The sequence below is a fragment of the Dromaius novaehollandiae genome, chromosome 1 (genome assembly GCF_036370855.1).
Source record: "Dromaius novaehollandiae isolate bDroNov1 chromosome 1, bDroNov1.hap1, whole genome shotgun sequence".
NCBI lineage: Eukaryota > Metazoa > Chordata > Aves > Casuariiformes > Dromaiidae > Dromaius > Dromaius novaehollandiae.
Window position 1 is genome coordinate 211354202 of NC_088098.1, and position 25684 is coordinate 211379885.

Consider the following 25684-nt stretch of genomic DNA (forward strand, 5'->3'; position numbering starts at 1 on the left):
AGGCTATTTTTCTCCACTGCTTCTTCATGATTCTTCATCTCCTTTATACTTATTTTCTTTCTTGCCCTACATTCCACTTCCAAATCCAAGTTTTCTTGCCCAATAAATACCAGCCTTCCCTTCTTGTGATTTCCATCCTCACACAACCAGTGACAAGTTCTCACTCATTTTCGCAGCCAGTCTCACCATAATTCCTTGCCAAATATACTCCCTCTATTCTTCCAGTCGCTTCAGTGTTCAAATCTGACAGAACTAGGCATTCAGAGCACAGAACAAAATCACTGCTCATTGTGTTTCTATGTCAGAAAGGCTGGAAGATATAAGTACAGGGAAAAATTGGTTTGGCCATATAATGCTGTGCTCAGTCATGCTGTCTTTTTTAAACAATCTAGTCACTGTTATGAAGTTGTAAGAAGCTTTGCTAGACTGTATCATGAGGACAGAATCTTAGACTTTTACTGCAAAAAAATAATAAATACATTTTGGAGGATACATGAATTGTAGTTTTTCCAAAGACTTATATTTGTTGGTGTTTGAATAGATTTTGACAAAGGAAGTAGAAATATTATGTGGATTCAAGTTCATTGCTCCCAGATTTCAACACCCTGATGGCAGGTATGGGGATATTACAGTATTTAAAATAACAGATTGCCAAGATTTTTAACATGAACTAAGCCATATAATTCTCCCTCACTTCACTCCTTAAATGACTGAGCTAATATGGTTTAAAATAAATGCTATTTAATTTGATAATAACAGTGGTTAATTAAAATTCCTTTTTAAATAATAAATATAATTTACATTAAATTTAAAAACAAAACAAAACATGCAACCTTTGCTATCCCCAGATAAAAAAATCCAGCCTGAGGCAAAATATGAGCATGAAAATATTAGCTTGAACAATTAAGTCTGCCAAAGTTACAAGTAATTTAATGGAAAGAATAAATAAGAGGCATTACCAGCTTTCATGTATTCCAATATATAATTCACCCCCTTTAAGGCTTAAGTGACATACCGAGTTTAGGTTAGACAAAGTGATATGATTGTTGAGAGCCCATAATTACCTGTCATATTCATATAACTGCATCAGCATACTTCTAATTATCTTTTATTCATCATCTGTACAGTAACATTGGGTCAAAAACATGGTGTAAAATTCTCCATTTGAAAACACTGCCTACAGTACTCGTTGATCTTTTTCATCTAGGAAATATGAATTTCAATTCTCTTCGTTCACAAAAACTTAACAGGAAGCACAGCTTGCTCCTTTCAGCAAAATATACTCTTTTATATCATGCAGAGCATTTCTTCCGTAGCTGATCTAAGTCAACTCATTAAAGATCCCAAAAGAGCAGTTTTCAAGACTCATTACTAAAATCTGAAGTTCTTTTTCCCTACTTTTGGACTCAACGAAAGCCAAACATTGTCAGAAAACTGTTACTGATAGCTTTATAATATGCAAAACATAATATTAGTTGTAATGTTTTAATCATGAATAATCAAATCTATAATCAATACAACTTTAAGGGTGTTTCTACAAAATGCCTTTCTCAGTCCAGCCAGGCAGTTTATGTAAGTAAACAAGAAATGGTTGAGCCAGAGTTAAATGTTAAAGTGAGTTTTTTATCAGCTGAAGCACAACAGTTTGATGTTACCATTTTCTGCAGTTTAGAAAGCAAGTAAAAACTTAACATGGTAGTTTATTTTTATGGATCTTTTGCATATGTTGTTCATGAAAACCAGAAAGAATAAACATCTAAAAATTACAGGATTTTTAGACTATAATTTCAGTTTTTATGTAAAAAAGAAGCCTGACATTCTAAAGAGTAAATAGTGACTTCTCTCTCAGCTCTATTAGCAATGAATTCCACAAAAACACTAGTACAAACAGATCATTTTTTTCTTCCTAATATCATAGAAAAGCTGGTTGGAAGGTATCTCTGGAGGTTATCTAGTCCAACCTCCTACCTGAAGCAGGAGTATTGCCACATTAAATCAGGCCAGCCAAGATTTTATCTAGCCAAATCTTAAAAAAAAGCTCAAAGGATGGTGATTTCACAACCCTTCTGAACAACCTGTGTCCATGTTACCCCACCCACCTAGTGACACTTTTTCCTTCTTAAATTCCAATCAGAACCCCCCAAACCACTGCTTGTGGCTATTGGCCATTTTTATCTCATTTGGCAATACTGAGAAGAATTTGGTTTCATCATGTTTGTAGCCGAGTAGCTGTAGAGGGCTCTCAGATTGCCCCTTAGTTTCTTCTTCCCAGCACTAAACAAGCCACAGATCCCTCAGCATCTCTGTAACCTCCATGTGATGTAGGACTCTGAGCATCCTAGCCGCACTCTGTTGGACCCTCTCCTGTTTTTCCACATCCCTCTTGAATGGGAAGAAGGGTGGAAATTGGTCACACTATTCCAGATCATAATTTCCCTTCATCTGCTGACCATGCTCCTCTTTCTTAACAAAGCCCAGTATGCAGTTTACCTGATTGGCAACAAAAGTGCACTGCTGGGCTCGTATTCAGCCTGGCATCTGCTGTAACCTCCAGGTCTTTCCAATCAAGCTGCTATTCAGATGTTTGTTTCACCACCTGTACTGATGCATGGGGCTGTTCCACCCCAGGTGCAGAACTTCAGACTTCTGGTTGAACTTCATGAGGTTTCTCTTGGCCTAATCTTAAAGCTCTGCATTTCGCCATGTCAACCACTCCCCCTTAATTTAGAGTTATTCACAAATTTGCTGAGGGTGCATTCTGTGTCATGAACTACATCATCGACGAAGATATTCAACTATATCCAAGGTATCCTGAGGTACTCTGCTCACCCCTGGCCACCTGACAGATGTCAAGTGATGATCATTACCCTTTGAGCCTAATGGTGCAGTCAGTTCCCAATGCAGTCTTTTCTTTCAGCCTATTCTCAGCTTTTAAGTGACAGCACTGTGGGCGACTGTGCAAAAGCCTTACCAATGTCTGCTGTTGCATGCAAGAGGGCTTTGCTCCAAACACACACACACTAGGAGAAAAACACTGCAGCAGGTTGCAGCCATGCTGTGGGCAGACTAATGAGCAAGGCAGCTGTGTATAGTCTAGGTGATACCCAAAAGGGTATCCAGGAGGAATCCAAAAGCTACCTTTTTCCAGCTGTGGATTAGTTGTACATGTTTATCCAACATTTCCTCATGTTCAGATGACAGGCTGCTGGAGGAGTTTTATAGGGTTCTCCCTGTGTCCTGCAGCATGTGTTACAGATCTACCTGCTCTGCCCACAGAAGAGGAATAAAAGGACCTGAAATACCATTGCAGCCAGTACCCAGGGGAGTTAGTGGTGAGGAGGTGTTGCCATGTGCCCTGCAGCAAGTTGTAGGTGCACCTCTGTAGGAGATATGGAAAGGGCTAGGGATGCCTTTGGATGCAGGGGTGTTTTAGCGCAGCAAAGAGGCATTCCCACATGAGGCGGCCTCCGTGCTGGCATGGAGCAGCAGCACTGCCAGTGTATTGCAGCCGCTGCTCTCCCATCGTCCACACAACCAGTCATTTCATCATGAAAGGCAATCAGGCTGGTCAAGCTTCTCGTGATCTGCTTTTGGTAAATCTATGTTGACTATTCCAATTATCTTCCTGACTTTTAAATGCCTGGAGGCATTGCATGTGAAGACTGAGGCAAAGAGGATCTTGAGCACTTCAGACTCTTCCATACTGTCTGTTATTAGATTGTCTCCTTGTCATCAGTGGACCCACATTTTCCCTTTCCTTTTGCAGCTAGTACACCTGTAGAATCACTTTTTGCTACCCTTTAGGATGCTTGTAAGTCTTAGCTCCAGCCAATTAGTTTTCTGATTTTGAGATTAAGCACCCAAGCAACACTTGCCTATGTCTTTTAGTTTCCTTCAGCCAGAAGCTCTTTGCTTAGCCAAGAAGACCTTCTGCTGAATTCCCCATCTTTCTGTTCAACAGAATGGTTCCTTCATGAGTTCTCAGTAAGTTTTCTCTAGAAATCATCCATCTTTCCTGGACCCTGTGCCTCTGTGGCAGTGTCCCAAGAGATTTTGCTTAGCAAATCTCCAAAAAAAGCTGGTCTGCTCTTATGAAGTCTACAGTCTTAACTTGCTGATTATCTTCCCAGGCTTCCTTTGAATCCTGAACTGAAACAACTCATGGCCACTCTGACCCTAAGTGCTATCACCAGGTTTGCCACCAGTTCTTCTCTTTTGTAAGCAGCAGGTCAAACAGACAATTACTCTTGTTTATCCCATTAAGCACTGTCATTAGCAAATCGTTAGCAATGCAGTCACGGAATTTCCTGGGTTGCCTGCACACCACCTCCATCTTACTAAAAACCAATTCAAATAAGGACTTACTTGCAGAATGTGATGACTGTATTAATATAGTTACTGGCGTATGACTTTTATCCACTTTTACTAAACTGAAATTCTGTTATTTTATTTAAAATTTAAAATGTGACAATCTTCATAAAAAGTACAAGAAGATAAAGCTTCCATTGCCAGTTATTTTAAAATGAATCCAACAAAACCAAAAAGTAAATTACGCCCTTCACTGACAGCATTTTGGAACAATAATGAATACAACCTAAGAAAAGCTCAGCAGTTAAAGAATAACATTCAGCATCATTAAAACTTGTGGCTCAAGATTATTTTTGCCACTTTTTCCCCCTTGCTCTGGCTGAGCTATTTTTCCCCCATATTTTTATTGATTACAAGATGTACAGAATTTTTTTCATCTTCAGATTCAATATCAGATCAAAAAAATACAAGTTGTCATCAACTGAAACACGTTTGTTGTGGAGAAGAAAAACAGTATTCAGATAAAAAAAATCTTGAAATCAAACAAAAAAAGAAAAACAAAAAAGCAAGAGAAAGTGGATAAATTATGCCAAATGTTCAACCATTTAAGCTTTACAGACAGATTCATTACAGTAAGTTAAAAGAAAGTTTGTCATCAGCTTCTCTCAAGTCACATGTACAATGAAATATGATATTGCAAATGCCTCTTACAGTGGAGAATTACTGTTCCAAATATTTTTAGCTGGCACAAATGAAATCTGCCAGAAGTGTTGTCATATTATGACTGCATAGGTAATAAATTTCCCTATGTGATCACCATGTAAATTAGCTCTGAAAACCTATTATAGCGAGAACCAGGTAGTTTTAATGGATAGCACTGCAGTAGTTAGCAATTGTTTTAATTATAAAAAAATTATGTGAGGAAACCTAATTATAAATGATGCATCAAGGGATCTATAGGGTCCACTAGAATTATCAATATGATAATTAACCTCCCGAAAGATTTTAAGTATTTCTAAACTGGTCAGCACCAAAGACTTTCCAAATATCCTGCACTTTAAAGGCAGACTCATCAGCAAATCCTACAGCATTGCACAGAGAGAGTGCAATCACTATTCCTTGTTTAGAGTTGTGAAAATCACTGTGAGGATTAACTGTAGGATTTTCAATAGGTCTCAGTTTCCTAAACCTCCTACTTAACTCAGTTTGCCATAATTAACTACATGGGCATTTTAAAAAAAGGGCTCATCCTCATTCAAGGATTAAATGGTTTGCTTCTGCAGGTCAGAGCTTCTCCACGATAGAAGTGAGAGGGGAAACCTAGCCTCCAGGCTCATGTGCAGGTGTCCCTCAGACAGTGCTGACAGTTGTATGTTCGGTTAGGAAATCTGGCAGCAAGAAGTGTACTTTTTTATTAACACCTCATCCATTTTATCTTTGTGCTTTTGTATTCTAGCGATCAGCGCAGCACATAAGGAATTATCATTAATATTATTAAATTCACAGTATCCTCTTCCCTTTCAATAGGTTCAAATAAATGCCTGTTTAGAACTATAAGATTTTGGTTTGATTAGCTCAGTCATATTCAGAGTCTGCCCCGATTACTTGACACCTTTATTTCTGCCAGTGCAATATGCCTGCCATAGAAAGTCACATTTGTAGAAAAATTCAGCTTCTCACATCAGTAGTGCCAATATTACAGAACACTTTGGGTATCAGACTTTCATCACAAAATGAATTATTCTGAAAATCTAGATAGCAAGAACACCACAGGAGAGGAGTTTTCATGGAATATACATGCTTTGCTGGGTATTAATTCTTCCCAAATAACACAAAATGGAGGTTGGTGTGAATACCTCAGTTGGGAATAGGGCTGTGTCAGTATTTGGGTTTCCTATCAGGAGATAAAACAGCAAATTAACTTGTTTCAAAGCAATATAAAAAATTGGGAGAGGAAGGCATTCTTCTTCCTAAAAAGATCAAAAAGACACAGTAATTTGTTTCAATATATCTCCTGCAGCATTCTTCAAGGAGGTATGCTTTGTATTGGATACCTACCTAACCAAGAGGCTAGGACTGTCATTGCCTTCTCTTCTATTTTATTATTTTTTTTAGTAGAATTAACTAGTAAGTTAAAATCCACTACATGAAATGTAAAGAAACACAGGACCATATAAGTATACTTCTGCAATACCTTGCAGTTCTTCTAACTGAATGATCATCCAGGCTCAGTGTAGCTTTTCTCCTCTTCAGGATTACTTCTACCACACTCTGCAGCTTCCTGGTCTCCTTAGCTATTATCTACTTTTGAGGTTGCATTTTTTTGCTGTTTTTAAACCTTGACAACCCTTTCTCAGTAATAATGATGCTGAAGTCTCATTACAAAAGTAAAGAATTCAGCCCTACAAGCTTACTGATAAAACCTTCATCACTGTAACCTAGAGATTATATTAGTGTTCTTTCTATACACACACATTTTAGAAATTATGAGATCAGTACTAACCTATGTAAAGCCTTGATGAACAATCTAATAAAATCATTGCTTTAACTATTAATTAAAAAATGTATCTTGTTGTAACTCTTTGGAGTAAAATTCATCCCAAAGGAATGTCTCATAAATTGAAGGAAAGCACTTTGTTCTGTATCCTCAACCAAAACAAAGGAGAAATTCCTTTATCCAAGCCAGGAAAGCAAGGTGTGGTTTCCAGACATTTATGTCCTGATTAAAAACTGTATCATGATTTAGTTGCTCTGAATCTGTCTGATCCAACAAGTTAAGCAGCTTGAGATCTTAATCATAAACAACAAGAAAAATGAAATGCAAATTAGTAGGTTATGAAGCTGATGAATACATAAGTGGATGAGATTCTCTGGCCTGAGATACCCAGTAGGCCAGGTTAGATGATCAGAACAGCCCCATTCTAGCTTTAAACACAGCCAATCTATAAATATTGAAGTGCAGAAAAAATTAAATTTATTATTTTCTGTTGCACCAGACATTATATTGAGAGCTCATTTCACAAATTTAACAACTGTTGTCTTCCAAGTGAATGGCAGCTCTCTTCAAACAAAAAAGATAAATGTAAACTGTCTCATCGATGACATTCAGTGTTCATAAAACACAAGGCATAAAAGAACCCTCCCAGCATTTCCCTCTTTGTCTTTTATAATTGGAAACCAACTAAATGGATAAAATTCTGCTACCTTACTTCCACAGAGTAGGCTCAGTCCTTTGGGGAATGTAAGAAGAAAGGAATAGAAGGGGTTTCCAGGGTCATTTTATTCACTCTTTTCCTACTGCAGATGATCACATCAAAGAATCCCTTTTATAAAGGTAATCAAGTGCCATTGTATATGCAGTTTTCTTTTTACCTCCATACTGTCACAGAAAGCTGTTCCATATTGTGATTATTCTAATGGTTAAGAATTTTTTTCCAGTTTCCCACCTAAATTTATTTACGGCCAATTTATACAAATTTTATATTTTCCCATATTGTTTGTTCTTCATGGCATTTATCCTTCAATATATGTACACAGAGCAATTACAACCTATTTCAGCCTTGTTTTCACTAAACTAAACAAGCCAGACCTTTCAGGGCACACTGTCAGGGACAGGTACAAACACACATATAGTCACTCCACCCATACATACAGTGAGCCAGTTGAGTCACTGATCCTAAAATCTTCTAGCTGTGCTAGTAAGGAATTATTGCAGCTACCACACCTGTTAAGAAGCAGAATATTTTGCTCAATCTCAGCCTTGCTCTAAAGCAGCCATGTTGTTTAGGAACTTATGCAGGATTGCATCCAGATATCATGGACTTCAGGTTATCATTCATCTCTTTGATCTTTCTTTTAGCTGTCTCCATACTCGTAACAGTTTCATTTCATCTTCCTTTGAACCTGGGTGACAACAGCTATATGCTGTATTCTATCTGAGGTGCACTAATTGTTTTAACTATATTCTTTGCAATTGTCATGAAAGATAACAAATAAAGAAGAGCATCTGACCTGGTGTAGTCATCCTCCACAAGCATGTGCTTTGGAATGGGTGAGTATCTTCCCGGTGAGATCGGGGCCAGAGATGCCTTGTACTCTAAAGTGCCATTGTTTCCAGTGAGTATATGATTTTCCATTGGTGGAGAATAAGCTGATGGTAAGAACAAGCATTTCTTGTTAGCCACATTCATGTTTGATTAGGTCACAACAACATCATTTTCAGTTAAGTACCAACAATGTGCTAATTGCTGTACATAACACCAAAACAATCTATGCCTGAGACAGCTTAAAACATAACAATGCAGTAAAATTATGAACAGCTGGACTTTCCTAAAATATTATTAATAATAATACTGTTGCTAACTCATTTTGCAGAAAGTGAATCTTTAGCAGGGATCTGAATAAGAAAGGAGAGTTTGGGAGAAAGGAGACAAAAGTTTTCTTCAATTAGGACAGACTAGAAGAAGGAAATGTAGGTAGGAAAGAATGAGACGAAAAGTACATTCATCATTTTGGCTCCAGTATACAGCAGTGGGAGTAATACAATAAGAGCTTAATGCAGGATCAGGACAGGAATTTTAGGTATGGCAAGGATTATGTACAGTGAATATTTAAAGCTGTGATATATTAAAGGTGCCAAATTCCTAATATAATTGAAATTTCAGCACCAACATAGATGGCATCATCATTCAGATCTCAGTAAATCTGGATATAAAACAGAAAGTGGATTCAAATGTTATACATATAATGATTAATAATAACAATTACAGGACTGTATGTCTGATTTTATATTGGGTCTGCGGGTTTTGTTGTTGTTTGTCCGCCTTATGCCTTTCTCGAGTTACTGGGGATATTATTATTCTTACTGGAGAGATGCAATAACAGTTGTATTCAAATCTCTAGTTAATGTAATTAGAAAAGGAAATGATAAATAGGAAAAACAAAGACACATGCTTCTGCAGTGAGCTATGATCGATTTTCTCATGAAAATAAGATATTTAAACTTTCTAGTCTTAGTTTCAGTCTTTCAGTCTTTCATTCTTTCAGATGCGTAGGTATGGAATGTTTCAAAGCAAAATATCTCTATGGGGAAAGGCTATTACCCACTCTGAAATACTCTGAACATGCAGGTATAATGAAAGGTTCCCAGGGGATAAATGAATCTCTATGCACCAACAGCCTGGGATGGGTTACTGCAAATCTTTTCAACTTTTATTCTCCCTCTGGAATTGCTTCCATCTTCTCATATGCTGCTGATCTATAATCTGACATAATAAAACACACTGTTTTAGAACTTCTAAATTATTATTTTAGAAAGCATTACAATGCAGGAGATTGGATGGGGATATTTAGTTGTTTTATTTCTGGGGCTTTGCTAAGGATCCAGACCAGACTGTTGCTGAACAATCATGCCATCTGTTGTAACATTTGCTAAGTAAATAGGTATCCTCAGCACAGTTGAGAATACCACCTGATGTCCATATTACAAAACCTTCCCTTCTGTTTTTTATGGAGTAGTCTGAATAAGGAGGATTATGGACAGTTATCTTTCCCCTCAGCTTTGTCAGTCCACAGTTGAGCAACACTATGTAGAAGTGCAGAGGAATTTAATCTCTGTTTTTATTAGGAAAAGCTGCCTTTTCCAGTCCTTGGTTGGCTTCCTGGCCTTAAGTGCCCCTAGTATTATTGGCAGATGGTCTAATTGGATATGGATCAGTTGCTGAGGCTCCTGCCACAAATTAAACTGCCATCCAGCTGTTAGATGGTGGCAGCTGGTCCCAGCTGGTAGTGGAACCCCAGTTAGACAGTGTTTAAACATCAACTACGTGAAGGAAGGGAGTTCCAGTAATAAACTGGTCAGACTCGCAAGCACTGGTGGAACAGATGGGATTTGGAGCCTAGGACACTCAGATAAGGAGACAGAGGACACTGAGTCAGTCCTGAGGATCTGCAGAGGTAGGATAAGAAGGGGGAGAAGAACATCAGCAAGGAGGTTGCCAACCTAAGAAGAGTGTGTATATATACACATATATATGTGATGGGAAGTCCACAGCCAGTTTCCCTTGTGCTCAGCTGTCTCAGGGAGTCCTGGCCAGATCACCTGGATACCCATCTTTGTACCTGAATGCTGGGCATGAGTTTGCCAGCATGAGAGTATGAAAACCTGGGGTAAGTCAGTTTGTTTTAGAATAGAATCACCTTTCCCTGGCATGCGATCTTGCACTGAGCTTTGCTACATCATTTCAACAACTTTTCCTCCAGCCCTGAGAGTACATTCAATGCAAGGACAAACAATGCCTTAGTCCTCAGTGAAGGAATGTCAGAAGAACATATATAAAGCTAAAGGACAGACTGAGCATGGAGCAAAGTGGCAGAGTAATTTAGAAAGCAGACACACACAGGAAATTGGTAGATTTGTGTAGGTAGAGCAATAATTTAAATTCCAAGTAAACATTTTATGCAAATAACATATTCATTTTCCTGAGGCTTTTCACTATGTTTGTACAGGATAGCTTGCTGCTTGTTCTGATTTTTCAGTGGACAGAGGACCAGTGTACAAATCCAATAATATTTCAAAATATATTTGCATATATTTATCACATTAACTGTCATAAGAGATACAGTTCAATCTGCTTACTTGGACAGTGGCTGATTGGAATCAGCTCAGCAGTACATTATATACGTTGCTACTTTTGCTGCAAAAGTACTTTAGTAGAGTTATATTATTTGTAATATTTCATGAGCGTAGCATAGTTAAGTGGCAATAAACATTTCATTTTTGTAGCTTTCCAAGCTGTTTCATAAACTTTAATGGGGTACTTTGGACAAGCTATGAAAAAACATAATCATCTGACAAACCGAAGTCTTATACAAAATGAATTGGAAAAGTCACTTACAATGAGTAATATCTGGTGGGCCATAAGGATCGGTCATGTAAATGGTGGTGGGCTTTCCAACTTTGAGATACACTACATCCGATGTGTTCTTCAGTATTGCTACTGCCTCTTCATGGGTAACTTCTTCTAAACTGTAATTATTTACCTTAAAGGAGAAATTAGACAGGTGTGTTAGGATGGAGAAACAGATAAAAAAATGACATTGTCTTGCAGTTGTCACCATGTTAAAAAAAATGCGGTAGACAAAGGGCACTGAGGATTACAGAAGTTGTTTTAACAATTTAGTCTTAGCGCATATAAACCCAAGGACTGACTTAGCAGTATTGATAATATCAGACAATCATAATGGTCCATCTAAATATTTTGAGATGGCAGTAGGTCTTGTCAGTACAAAATTCCTTTGTGATATTCCATTGCCAGTATTGTCATTAACATAAAATTATATTCAAAAATAATTCAGTAACTGAGCACTGTCAGTTTTTTGTAAGCACAGGAAGCACACATTGAAATGATAAAAGGATGTTGCATTAATTCTGTGCTTTATTGGAACAGAGAAAAACTTAACCATTAACAAGCAGAAGAGGACAGGACTGCAGATTAAAGAACGAAGAAGGTGGTGACAATAAGTCTTGCCTATTTATGCTCTACCTCCAGTTAAAAAAAAAGAAAAAAAAGAAAAGAAAAGAAAAGCTCAGGAGTGGTTTATTATAGTGGGGTATAAACTTTATTTGCATGTAAACCCACTGTATCCACAGACTAACAACAATAGGCCCCTATAAGCAGAATAGTGAATGGTCCCTGTCCCCAAAACCATACAGACTGAACAGAGAAGTTATAGGATAGTTATAGGAAACAAGCAAGGCTTCAGACTTATAGTGTATGCCAACAGAAAAGCCTACCTTTAAAAGAAACTTGTATATGAAACATTTCACTGTTATTTAAAGTGCTATCCTCAAACATTTACAGTTCTTGCAAGGATCCCTTGTAAAGCGTATGCAAGATGGAAGAAAAAGAAGCTCCTCAGCTAGGGTGAATATAGTATAGCTATAAATCACAGGATGCAATAACTATCTAGTAAATTCAGTATCACTAAATTATGAGAGACTCGGCTGTGAAACAGGGTAATAAGCTACTGCCATAGGGTTTGGCAACTGGAGAGAAATCCAGATGTTATGAAGCACTGGAGGACTCTTTATACCAAGATGATCTCATCAACACCAAGAGAGAGAATGATTGCTATCACATAGTATTGCTAAATGTAAGGATTTTGTCTACATTTTGAATCTGTGCGTAATTCTCAGACCTGGTTTTAAGGTTAACTGAAAGAGGCAATGACAGGCATATGATGACAATATGACACAAAGCGAAATGATATATCCTAACACTCAGAAGAGAGTTGCTGAAGCTGTATGCAGTATTTTGACAGGTCTTCTATAAATAAAAAAACCCTGCTCTATATTCTATGAATTTCTCTCCCTTTTTTTCTTTGTTATGAATAACATTAACATATATCTGCACTTTTAATAAATTTACTTTAAATTTCTAGGCTAGTAGTAAGAAGAATTGACTGAAATTAAACCTTGTTTATGTATTTTAAAACTGACTTAAATACTGAAAATTCATACTGGCAATATAGCCACATTCTTTCCTTCCCTCACTGTCTGTATATTATATCCTGTTGTGTTTCATTCTAACTCAGGATGGAAGCTTTTTGAAGCAAAGAAAATCTCACATAACCTCCCACAATACTGCTCCTCTAAATGATAAAAGTTCTTATTCAAAAAAGACACAGAAGTAAAATATCATAGCACTGTCTGAACAATCTGAAAAAAAGATTTTTGATCTTTTTAGGAGAGTATAAAAACAATCTAGACACAAATTGATTTGTTCCAGTCTTTTCTCAAAGTTTTTTCCTGGAAATCTAGCTGATCAAAATCATGGTAGGACTGTCATATTTCCATCACAACATACTTGGATGACACATTTGTGCAATTCAAGGATAAACAGCCATTTTAGAAAGAGGAAATTTAGCATGATGCATGTAGAACTTATATTTGCCTTGACAGGTCGTGCTTCTTACCTATCTGATAACAATTTTACAGGTAATTTGTTAAAACTGGGTTCAAGCTGTACAAATCTTAAAATTAAAATAAGAATAAAAGGCTGAGCAATTCTAAACTAAGACTTAATAACTGAGTAGCTACACATTATTTTTTTCTTTATACACTTAAACACCTTTAACACCATTGCAAAGGTTAGGCAAAATGAAGGGTTTTTTTCTATTTCCTAGTGCATATAAGCTTAAACTTGAAGAATGTTGTGGAAAACTGAAGTAGACAGTGCTGGCACTTGGTAGAATTAGAGAGAAGGTAGCACATCAATGAAATGAAGATACAAAGGAGACCTTCAAAGACAAGACTGATGGAAGAAAAATTGAGGGAAAAAAAACCCCTTCAAAGTAAACAGGGTTCAACTATAAAAAGTATTCCAGTAACACATACCAAAACTAGTAATCAAACGCCTCAGAAATATTTAGAGAATTAGAGAGTTTTCCTCTCTAAATACAAGAGTCCTGGAAAGGAAGCTACTGATTAATTTTGTGCTGGACTGCAGTTCTCAGTGAACAAAGACACGAAGACAGATTTAAGCTACATCAAGAGCAAACAAACAAACAAAAAACAAATAAAAAAGCTAATTCATTCATTAACGTAGAGATTCTCAGTGGTGCCATCAGGTCTCTTAAATGTGAGCTCTGTAAGTATAACACAGAACCACCTTCCTCGATCACTGATGATCATTTTGGCATTACGACACAAAGAATACACATTTCCAAGTTTCCTCCAGAAGGTAGTAAAGATGATTGCCCTTGCTTTGGACCTAAAACTCCCATTACCATGTGCATGTACCAATAAATTTTCTACTTTTTGCTACTCACAAAACAATGTCATGAATAAATACATTTAAATGTCTTCTGCTACACAAAAATGAAAACCTGAATGCACTGAAAAATTATGTTGTTACCTCCCTAGATACTACTGCAAGATGTTTGTAGTGTGTCATTTTTTTAATAAGGAAGTATTTTGGATGTCATTCTTCAAAACCTCATGCGCCAAAGATGGTGATTACTAGGAAATACAATATTTCAGCTGCTCTTTCTGGTAAGATTGATAGGGAGAGGAGAACCTCACATATAGTCTCCAAGAGAGATTTCCTGAGCCTTTCCTTGTTTTCATAAAAGTTACCTCTTTCAACAGAATTTCAGCTACCAACTATTTCAACTACCAAGAATTTCTGCTACTAACGCTGGCTTCAGTGTTTCAGTGGCTACGACAGAGCAAATGCAGGATTACAAAATTCAGTTCCTGCTGCTGAGAAAACCAGAGCGGAGGACGTAATCTGAAAAAAGTTGAGTCAGAGGTAAAGAAGATAAAGAGTGGGAAGTGTGCACAAAATAAGAATGCAAAGCGTATATGACATACACCCCTCCAAGATACTGAAACATTTGTGCAGAAGGGCTGACATACATTGTGTGGGTAGATTGGGTACTGCATGCCAGCCTTCTGGCTCTGGGAAGCCAACTTAAGAAGCAATAAAGTAAGAGGAAAAAACCCTAAGACAAATGCTAAAACGAGGTTTACCCGAGTGGTCAGTGGGTGTGGAAGAGTCAAACAGAGGCTCCTTCTACAAGAGGTGGCAACCTCAGCTACAAGAGTCAGGGGCCTGAGCCACCCACCAAATGCTGCCACAGGAGTGGCAAGACAAAAGTCAAAAAGAAAATAAGCATGGAACAAGTGGTTTTTTTCCTTTTTTTTCTGATATGAAAAGTTCCATAGGCAGAAAATGCAGAAATGAAAATAGCACCTGGAGTAAAAAAACCTCCCAAAACAGGAAACCAGTTTCTATAAACAGAACACATGTGATAAAAGGACATACTGCTATTACAGGAAAAGAACAGGAAAGGAGGAAGAAATAATATAGCAATAAATAAGAAATGAAAGATATTTACAAGTCTAATCAAAGAAAATATTTGAGTGATGGGGGAAATCACTAACTGATGCTGCCAGAGAGACACAGAAAGATTTTTTTTTTCTTAAGTGGCATAATGAAGGCAATGAATTGTCAACCTAAGCCAGAATTATCTTATTTGGAAGAATTCCTGGATTTATATTAGAAAACAAAGGCACTGAGAAGTAGCTGGAGGAAAAAGCTTTGAATCCCCCAAATGACTGTACAAGTGCTCTAAAAAATAACTTCATTCACAAGAGCATAAGCTGATAAGAGAACACAAGAGCTCTAGAGGAATAAAAGTCTGTCTTAATTCATTTACTTTTTTTAAAGGAAAATTGTTCCTTTCATCCATTGATTTAGAGTAAGTGAGATTTGATTCACTCAAAGAATGAGAAAAATAGGTGATCTTTACCTTGCCAGCGGCAATGTTTGCTTTTGTATTATATTCTACATTTTAGTCAGAAAGTGGATTTTCCTGAGCAAATCCTGACTGAACATTCTTCTGTGAGCACCTGTGACCTGTCAGCTGTAAACAGCCTATGACTGCTGATGGCCTTTTTAAAACTCAGCATGATTTCAAAGACAATAGAGACAAGTTCTTCTGTGCTGAAGTCCTACCACACCTTAAGAAAGCGAGTCTATCTGGATTAATTGACCATATATGATCCCATGGACTCCTGAGTCAGTTGTACAGCAGCTGGACATTGAATAGAAAGAAACGGCCTTTGACCACCTGGCTATCTTCAGGTCACACTGTCTGTTACTCTCTCTTACATTAGCTTGCTTAGATTATGGGCTAAGTTGCTTAAAATAGAACTACTCTTTGCAGAGTAATGCAAGAGTTTGTGCTTCATAGATAAATCGGAGACTGAACAAACAGGCTTGAGGCAGTGTGTGCATACACAATGCAAGTGACACTGAGCCATGATCTTCATTTTTCAATCCCAGCATATACTGATTTAGGTAGGAAATTGTTTTTAAGGCTAATAAAGAGGCATGACGATGATAAAACTGTGTAGGATCAGCCACGTAATGAGAGTATCATTACAGTGAATAAATGGGGACTTATTGCTATGGTACTATCCAAAGGCTGATCCTAGCAAATCCACCTTTGAACAATAAGTAATCACATCTCTGGTTGAAGCCAATGAATATGCTAACCACCTTTCAATCAAGTAAAAAGTGAGCATGGCTGTTTTAGAGGTATCACAATCACAGAATCACAGAAGTGCTGAGGCTGGAAGGGATCTCTGGAGATCATATGCTCCAACTCCCTGGACTCAATCAGCGCTACCTAGAATAGGTTGCCCAGCACCACGTCCAGTCAGGGTTTGAATATCTGCAAGGATGGAGAGTCCACAATCTCTCTGAGCAACCTGTCTCTTGTTTTAACACTCTCACAAGGTAGGTAAGAGAGAAGTTGGAATAAGAGGAGTTCTTCATGGGGATAACAGCAAATAAAAGGACTGTGGCACTGACTGTCAACTGCTTTTATTAAGGCAAGACCAGTAAGCTAGAGAAAGCATTGCAAGGCCAGAGTCAGTGACAGACTAAATTTGCCTCAGAGCCCAGTGCTGCATCAGGAAGGATGCAGCCACAGTCGTGAGTTCACTGAGTTGGTTCATTCTCTATTTCAGAGTATTACATTTTTTTCTAATGTGTTTGCTTTGTGCCAGTCGGCCAGTACAAACTACAAATTAGGCGTTGTCTGTTCACATTACCCTTATGTCTAATTGAGTAATGCCTGTACTTCAGCTGGCATAACAGCATGATGCTGAATCTGTGAATGCCCCTAGCTGAGCAAAGAGTGTGTAGGATTCACAGCAGATTCACAACAACGGAGGGTCCTGATGACATGATGTCCACATATACATGTTTTAAGGGTGCTACTTTGGACTAGTCTGGTTCTGCAGACTGAATGCCTGGTAGCAGCTGGAATGCTTTAGGAATGCTCCTGGAGAGCATCTCCTGGTGCAGTTTGATACGAAAATATCCAATTTGTGTCCTTGAAGACCACCCACAATACAACCAAAATCACTTTAAAAGAGCACTTCTCATCTGAACAAAATGCTAATCTAGATGCATATTAAAATGATATGTATGCTCTGGTTACTTTAACACAAATATGATCTTATTTCTGCATATGATCTGAAATAAACAGATACTGGTAGGGAATCCTCTAAGGCACAGATCAACAACTGTAGAATCGCGACCCCATTGTGATTCTGTGAAACGAGAGCAATTTTGTGCTCTTTTTGGAACAGAATCAGCTAGAAGCAAGCTCAAACTTCTGGAAAATAAACTGGATCCTGTTTCTTCCTCCTGTTTTCTGCAAGTAAAGAGGATCAAATTAAATCTATTGATATGTGACTAGCATCACTTTTCCTGTAAATATAAATAACCCTACAGAGGTCTGATGCTCTCTGACTATGTGGTCCAAGAGGCAACAGCCTAATAGATATGGTCCAAACATGCAAGTATTTTGGGGAGTTTGAAAAGGTTTTTGAAAAATTACAGGAATACTAATAAGGGATAAAATTAGCTTAAATTTTCTTTTCAAGACTAATGTTCTGAAAGTTTTCCCTGAAGAATACCTTGCTTCTAGCTAATAGTATTGTTTTGTACTAGTATAAGCACAATTTTATACTGATTTCTCAATTTTTCACTCTCTAGCTTTTCCATCAGATATTACCATATGGTAATCGCTTCCACAATGAGATAAAGAAAATTATTATCATCTGAGAGGTAACAGTTCTTAAACTATTTCTCAGATATTCTTGATCATCTTTATCAATGACCTGGAGGAGGCAGTGGAGTGCACTTTCGTCAAGTTTGCAGACCCTCGTCAAGTTTGTAGGCAACAGCACACTGTGGGGACCAGTTGCTATGCTTGAGGGCAGGGCTGCCATCCACAGGGTCCTGGACAGGCTGGAGAAAGAGACCAACAGGAACCTTATGGTGTTCCACGAGGACAAAAAGTAAGTTTTGCCCCTGGGAGAGACTATGCCCCTTCAACAACACTGACTGGGCCCTGCTGGGCTGGGAAGCAGCTCTGTGGAAAAGGCCCTGGGGTCCTGGTGGACGGCAAGCTGAGCATGAGCCAGCCTGTGCCCTGGCAGCAAAGAGACCAACAGCCTCCTGGGCTGAATGAGCATGAGCAGAGCCACTAGAAACGCTGGGATACAGGGAAGTGATCATTCATGTTTACTCAGCACTCGTTAGACTACAGGTAGATACTGCATCCAGTTTTGGGGCCTCCCATACAGGAAGATATTGACAAACTTGAGTGAGCCCACCGCAGGGCCACCAAGATGATTGGGGGCTGGAGCACTTGCCCCATGAAGAGGGGCTGAGGGAACTGGGCTTGTTCAGGCTGGAGAAGGGACATTTTCAGAAGGCCTAACAGCAGGTCCCCAGTTGTTACAGGGAGGTCATCAAGACGGAGTCAGGTGCTACACAGTGGCATGTGGTGTGGGGATAAGAAACAACACACATACTTTGAAACAAAAGAAGTTCAGACTGGAATAGTGTTTTCCCCGTGAAGACAGTTGAGCACTGGAACAAGTTATCCCAAATAGCTTATGCACTCTCCATCCTTGGAGGTTTCCAAGACAAGACTATATAAAACCCTGTGCAACCTAGTCTGATCTTACAGCTGACCCTGCTTTGAGGAGGTTGGACTAGAGACCTCCTGAGGTCCCTTCCAACCTGAATTATCCTGTGATCCAGTGATGCCATGTATGTGATTCCCCTTTGCTGCCTTCTAGTGCAAAGAGAAGCAACCTAGCTGAGACAACCAGTGAGGCAGTATTCCCACCACAGGCATTACCACCAGCTAGAATGCAGTGAGTAGTTTCCTCCTACCTGTAAGTCTTCAGACCAGTTCTTTTCCTTTCATATATACCTAGCAAAAATCCTGAGTTCAATTTTTGGCTTGAGCACTCTTAAGCCTCCTCCAACTCATTTTCCTAATGAGTACCTCAGAATTGATCTACAATGGAGCATTTTTCTGTGGAATTGCTCAGGATAATAAGCCTCAAGTGAAGGCTCAGTGCTACAGAAACATAACTGCACAGGCATGCCCATGTATAGATTTTACAATAATCACAATGTCTAGTATTTACATAATACTTCCTCAGAATGCTTAACACACCATTGTTTTACATTTCAATATTTGTTTTGATTTTACATCTTAAAATTTAAGCATTTGATTTGCATGTTCTTTGAAAACTGGAAGCATTTCACACAAACTCATCAGAACAGAGATACAAAGAAACAACATTCACTGATGAGTTCCAGAAAGATGACAAATTCTAGAAAATTTACAGACAAATGATAGAAGAGCAAAGATCAAGAATGGATGCACTGCTGAGAAGAAAAATAATAAGGAAGTGTTCAAATATATAATAAATACGGAATCAGTGAAGCAGAAGAGGACCATATACATGACAAGGGTAATATTGTGTTGATACAAGTAGTAACACTGCCAAAGGAAAATAATGAATTCTTTCACTCACTGTTCACAAAGGAACATGAAGTAAATGTCATGAACTGACAGATACTTCCCAAGGTAGAAGAAAAAAATATTGAAGGTGTTCAAGTAAACCTACAAGTTACAAAGAAATCAGAATATCTTGTTGGAGAAAATCAGATAAAAATACTTATAATATGCCCAAATTTTAGGTTTTGATCCTGTAACCTAATGTCCAAAATTGTCAGGGTTAAGGTATACAAATAGCAAGTTAACTAGGATTTTCTTATGCAGCAATCAAAAGCTTGGTCTTAAAGTAGATGACTAATAGAGAGCATTATCATGATGGATTTCTTTGCTCATTTTAAATGAATGGGGAAAATGCAGTGACAAAAGGAGACAAGCGTAGCTAATAAACAGGTCCTGACTAAAGGGAAAGCAGTCTCAAGATGGCACATCAAGCATACTGAGAATGCGTTGGTCATTATAAGAGGTCAGGTTCAGGAGTATAAACCCGTCAGAATGAAGAAACCTGCAAACATCTGTATTCGATAGCAGTGAGAAATAAATGCAAGAGTGAGAACAGACCTGATCCCCTAATAGCCATATACTACAGAAATCTGAAGAGAAAGAATGCAGGGTTTATTTGTTTTTTTTTTTTTCTGTCAGATGTTATTTATTATCTTAAGTGAGTTGGTGAGAAGTTAACTGTAAGTTAACAAAAATTTGCAAATGACACAACTGTGAAGAATTCTCACCATAGAAAAAACAACAGCAAAATGCAAGCAAATTGGAAACGGTGTAAAATAACAAAATAAGGTGTAACATGGGAAAATACATGTTCCAATACAGAAAAAAGACAAAACATCATTATACAAAAGTGACTTGAATTTTGCTGTGCTGAGAACATGCAAACAAGACATTCCAAAGAAGAAAAAGGTTCTACGTTTTGTTTTGATTTTGATCGCACCATTTATCATTTAAGCTATTTTATCTATCTACATAGGTTAATAACAAGAAGAACAAAAAAAAAAGAGTCACCAACCCACCAACCAAGTTCCTTTAATGTTCTCTTTAATATGTTGGATAAAATGAACAGTCACTTTCACATGTGAAACATAACGCTCCAAGCTGAACTTCAATTAGACGTAGTGTTGCAGGCAGCAAGAAGGTCATGGCAATTTTTTACTGCTTACATATAATGTCACAAAACACAGCTACTGTAGTATATTTTTTTCATGGCATTGATTCAGAAAAGTTTTCTCTACCTGCTGAAAGCTATGCAAATGCACTGACATGAATACAGCTTGACACAGATTAACTTCTGCTGATTCACCAGGGTCAGGATTTCCCCCTTATAAAGAATTAAACAAACTCTGTGAGTGAGAAAGATTTATCTATGGGAACAACGTACTAACACTGCAAATATCAGGAAGAATTTCCAAACATGAAAGCTACTGGAGGAATAAATACATTTTCTCAGGAAAAAGACAGAAAATAAATATTTTGGAAAATCGATATGCAGACTACATTAAGCATTCATACGTATACCAGAATATAGATAATATCCCTCTAACAGAGCCTACACATGAGAATCTAGCAGCATGTTTCTACATCCTTTCATTTTCTTAAAATGATCAGTAGAATGAGTACCGCTGTAATGAACAGTTTATCTTAAACCTTCCTTTAAAGTCTTCTGCTGCATTTTAACTTGTCACTAATATGCTTAATGCATTTATTCTCTTCTTAGTTAAAGGACTATCAAAGTAATACAACTGTTTGCTTTGTCTTCATAAAATGTTGCTTTACCAGTGTAATGCTTTTTCACTGCAGTCTCAAGAATATATATAAGCAATGGGAAAAAATCAAGATGACAGAAGTGTAGCTCATAATTATTATAGAAGTTCTACCGGTTACCTCTTGTAGAAAGTATGGTGAATAAAAGTCCCTCCATGAAACAACTTTCAGCCAATTAGAACATGATTTAAATTTGTTATACTTACCATAAGAAGTCTATCTCCAACCTGCAATCTCCCATCTTTTTGTGCAGCTCCTCCATCAATAATCTTGGTGACATAAATGCTGTTGTCCCCAGGAATGTGTTGGTTTCCCACACCTCCTGCAATACTGAAACCCAGACCTGAAGAAGATAGGGAAAACAAAATATTAGCAATACAATATGTGACACTAAAAAGGAGTGCAAAGTTAGTATGTATTTTTTCCTAATCTACTGTACTGTACAATGCCAGTATTTTTTACAGAACTGCAAATAACATAACACATATTTGAGTCAATACACTCACTTCTCCTGGAAGGTCAAGGACAGAAATAAATTAAGAACATTCTTCTCCATGTACAATTACAGGAATTTATAGGAACATACAGACAAAAAGAAGCAAACCAATGACGACTACGCCAATGTCTTGTCCTTGTCCAGAGCCAGTGAAACCTACACTAGGAAGTCATGGCACAACTTGCCAGTGGTGGAATTTTCTCCATGACTAGTAATAAAACTCTGAAGCTTGGAGTTTATTTTGTTAAATATTGATATAAAATACATCACAACGTACTAGAACAAAATGCAGGATATGCTTATATCCACAGATTTTGAAAAATACCAGGAGACGTGTATTGTAGATTTTATAAGTTGTCATAGTATCACAGTGAAAGGTCTGGAAGGATTAAACAGTGTAGACATTTGGATTTAATTCTGCTCTGCGTATTTTTCTAGGATACAGATAACATAGGCTACGGATACATGAAATACGAAAGCCATAGTCCTTTGTGCACACATAACTTCTGCTCAGTGATCTGTGAAATTCCTAGATGACGACCCAAAGTGCCAAACTTTGGAGTACTGTCAATAATACATGCTAATATAATTCAGGGAAGGGAAGGAAAAATAAACAGAGATTAGACTCTGTAAAAAAAAAAGTTTTACTCTTTTCCTACATTTCTGTCCTCTGACACACTGCATAAACACACAAATAATTGCTCTCATTTATAAGATTTTTATCTCTCAATCAGAGAAAAGATAGAAACTACTGTGCTTTATTTCCATAAAAATCTACTTCATAGGTTTGATTTTTCATAGATCATATATCTAATGGGAACTTCCAGCTGAACAAATAAGCTGTTACTGACAATAACTTGCTTAGATTATTGCTTCAACCAGGCATATCTCTTTTAGCAGTACAGAAAAATATTAGTTATATCTATCTGAAGAATAATCACTAGTTTTATCTGTGAAACATATTATGGTCTGTCATTCTTAAAGCAAATATATTAGTAATAGCTTCAGCCTGAGCTAGGAATGCAATAGGGGAAAATGAGTTGCCAGGAACATGGCATTTTATCGCAAACTCACCAGCCTTACTGCTTTTGCAATAAAACTAAAGGTAGGGTATATTTAATACCCAAAGGCTTATTTAGCAGCTGTATGAGTACAGATATAAGGTTTGTAAAGTGAATTAAATATTTTGATATAATTTTGAAAAATTATGATTTTTTTCTCACAGTATTTTTATTTGATAATTATTTTTAGCTTAAAAAAGGTGAGGTCAGATAACACAATGGACTACTTAATGGGTACTGTCAAAACAGTAAATTACAGAAAGAAATCTCTGGAATTATATCTCAAATTGAAAGACTAATAATTAATTAATTATGATGATTATTAACAACACATACAGCTAATTAAGAAGTATGGGATAATTAAAATGAAACATCATTTAATTTCCAGCTAAATTTCCACTCTTACTATTTATGTGGCACTGCCAGGACAACTGCAAAAACAAAAAGATTACATTTCTTTAGCCTGGAAGAATTTGTTCATTATCCTGGGACTGCTATCAAAGAAGCAAGAATACATTCAAAGAAAACATCAAGAATGCAAAATTTCCTTAAACATTAGTTGTGGACAATGAAGAATGACAGAGTCATGTTCCTTGGTGACATAATTACCATCCTCTTGACCAAGAAAAGCCTGGCATACGTTTATACCAGCATAGCGAAGCAAAGCAAACCAGTGGGCTAGATTGCAGCTGAGTGGGCTTCCTTCAGCATCACCTTGGGAAGGTTGGGTCATGCCATCCTCCGCGCCTCCTCGCTCCCCGTTATTAAAACTGCCGCTTGTAAAGCAAAAGGTCATCTCTGGCTATACAGCTGTGCTGTATTTTGTGCAAAGTGGCTCCTAGTTTAGCCTGGTCCTACTGCAACATAAATAGCAGGAAAGATGGTCTGTTACTTTTTCTGCAGTGTTGAGAAAAGTGTTTGCTGTTTCTTTGGGCAGTTATATCACAATTGAAGTGTGAAGCCTGAAAAAAAAGGGCTATAACCTGTGATCCACATTATGAAAGTGAGGTTAATAATGACAGAGGAGTGCATTTTTCTCTTTCTGAGCCTACATAAAATGTAACTAACTGCTTTACATTGCATGGGGCTATATTCTATTTGTAAAATGGGGCTGCCTTTGACATCTGCAAACACAGCCTTGAGTATAGAAAGGTGTAAAAGTGCAGAACCAGACACAAGGCAACACTTTATTAAGAGAGAAAAAGGAAGATGGATGTGAGAGACAACTGAGGAAGAGAAAGGCAGGAAATGATAAGTATTATAATACTTTATAAAGTCTTTGAACGGGGTGAGTTTTCATGGCTTTCTTCTAATGATCTAGTTATACTGCCTAATTATACTTTCCTGCTTTAAAAGATTACTTCTTGGGAAGAATGAGGAATGGAACAATGATAACATTCAGTTTTAATCAAATGCTTTATGCTAATTGCTAGGATGCTAGGAAAGTATACTACAATAAAACTTTTGGGTAAGATTCATCTGGCCAAATGACATCAGACACTAATCATTTATGCTACCTTTATAATCAATGCAAATTCATTAAGGGCTCTTAGAGCATGATTCATCTCATCTTACGGAGACATCTGAAAGAGCTCAGATGAATCACACTCCTGGGCTCTGAAAGGCTGTGGGGGTGGCTGTGGGAAGAGATGGGTGGGAAGATCACTGCTAGAAAAGGTCACAACCTGAGTTAGATTCTGACCCCATCTAGACAGAGGATTGCTGCTTTGTTTGAAGACCTGAGAAAGGTTTGTGCATCCATGGTGTGGATCCCTCTTTGCATCAGCTACTTCACGTTAGCCTTATATCAGGTATTTAGTCTATTTTAAAAACAGAGAAACATTCAAATTTATGGGAGCACAGCAAGACATGTTTTCTAATCAAGGTCCTTTTCTTTGTCCCTTTTAAGTCCAGAAAAGTCAAAATAAAACAAAACATTTAACTGAAGAACCTTTTTCTCATTGAATGCTATAGCCAGGAAGGCTTTGCCATCATAATACAGAAAAGCAGGAGGCACTCTGAGGAGTGCCCTCCCTCTCACCTCCCATTTTCTTCATGCACAATCTGCATGAATGAGGATGAATCACACTCTGGACTCATCATTTTGCAGCGAGTAGAGACGGAGCCTACAAGACCAAGTGAGGCTAGATAATGTCAGCTTTCTAAAAATAACTTAAGTTAAATGAATCTCACGTTAGTACCCCAAATGGGATGTTGCATTTTGCCACTATGTTACACAGAGAACCAGGTTTATTTTAAGCCAGCCAACAGAATGCAGATTTTAGAGGATATGTCCAACAGAAGTTTCACAGTCTTAGCTGGGAATCTTGCTCAAAGAAAGTCAAGTCTAAGGTGGTTCAGAACCTTAAAATGTAACTGAGAAGTGTGATTTGCAGGTAATTAACCAAGTGTGCTCTAGAGACATACGATGTATAATTCCTAATCGCTGGATTCCTGACTTTGCCGAACCATCCCTTACCACCACCAAAACAGAACTGCTGAATACAGAGCACTTCAGAGAAGCCACAAGATGTGCAGGACTTGTAATAGAAATATTAAGTTAGATATGAGTGAAATATGAATGAAAATGCACCTGTAAGCACCAGAAGAAAGAACATGGAGCACAAGGGTTAAAAGAATGGCATTT

General features: G+C 37.6%; 1 protein-coding gene across 7 annotated transcripts in view; it reads right to left on the reverse strand.

The window, feature by feature from the left end:
• DLG2 (discs large MAGUK scaffold protein 2) overlaps positions 1 to 25684 on the reverse strand; it is a 999439-nt gene that overhangs the window by 277581 nt on the left and 696174 nt on the right. For all 7 annotated transcript variants that reach the window (XM_064505171.1, XM_064505176.1, XM_064505174.1 and 4 more), the window contains 3 exons: positions 21687 to 21823; positions 11205 to 11349; positions 8320 to 8458 (listed from right to left, as the gene is read on the reverse strand). In XM_064505171.1, the coding sequence (XP_064361241.1) occupies positions 8320 to 8458; positions 11205 to 11349; positions 21687 to 21823 (421 nt within the window). The remainder of the gene's footprint in view (positions 1 to 8319; positions 8459 to 11204; positions 11350 to 21686; positions 21824 to 25684) is intronic.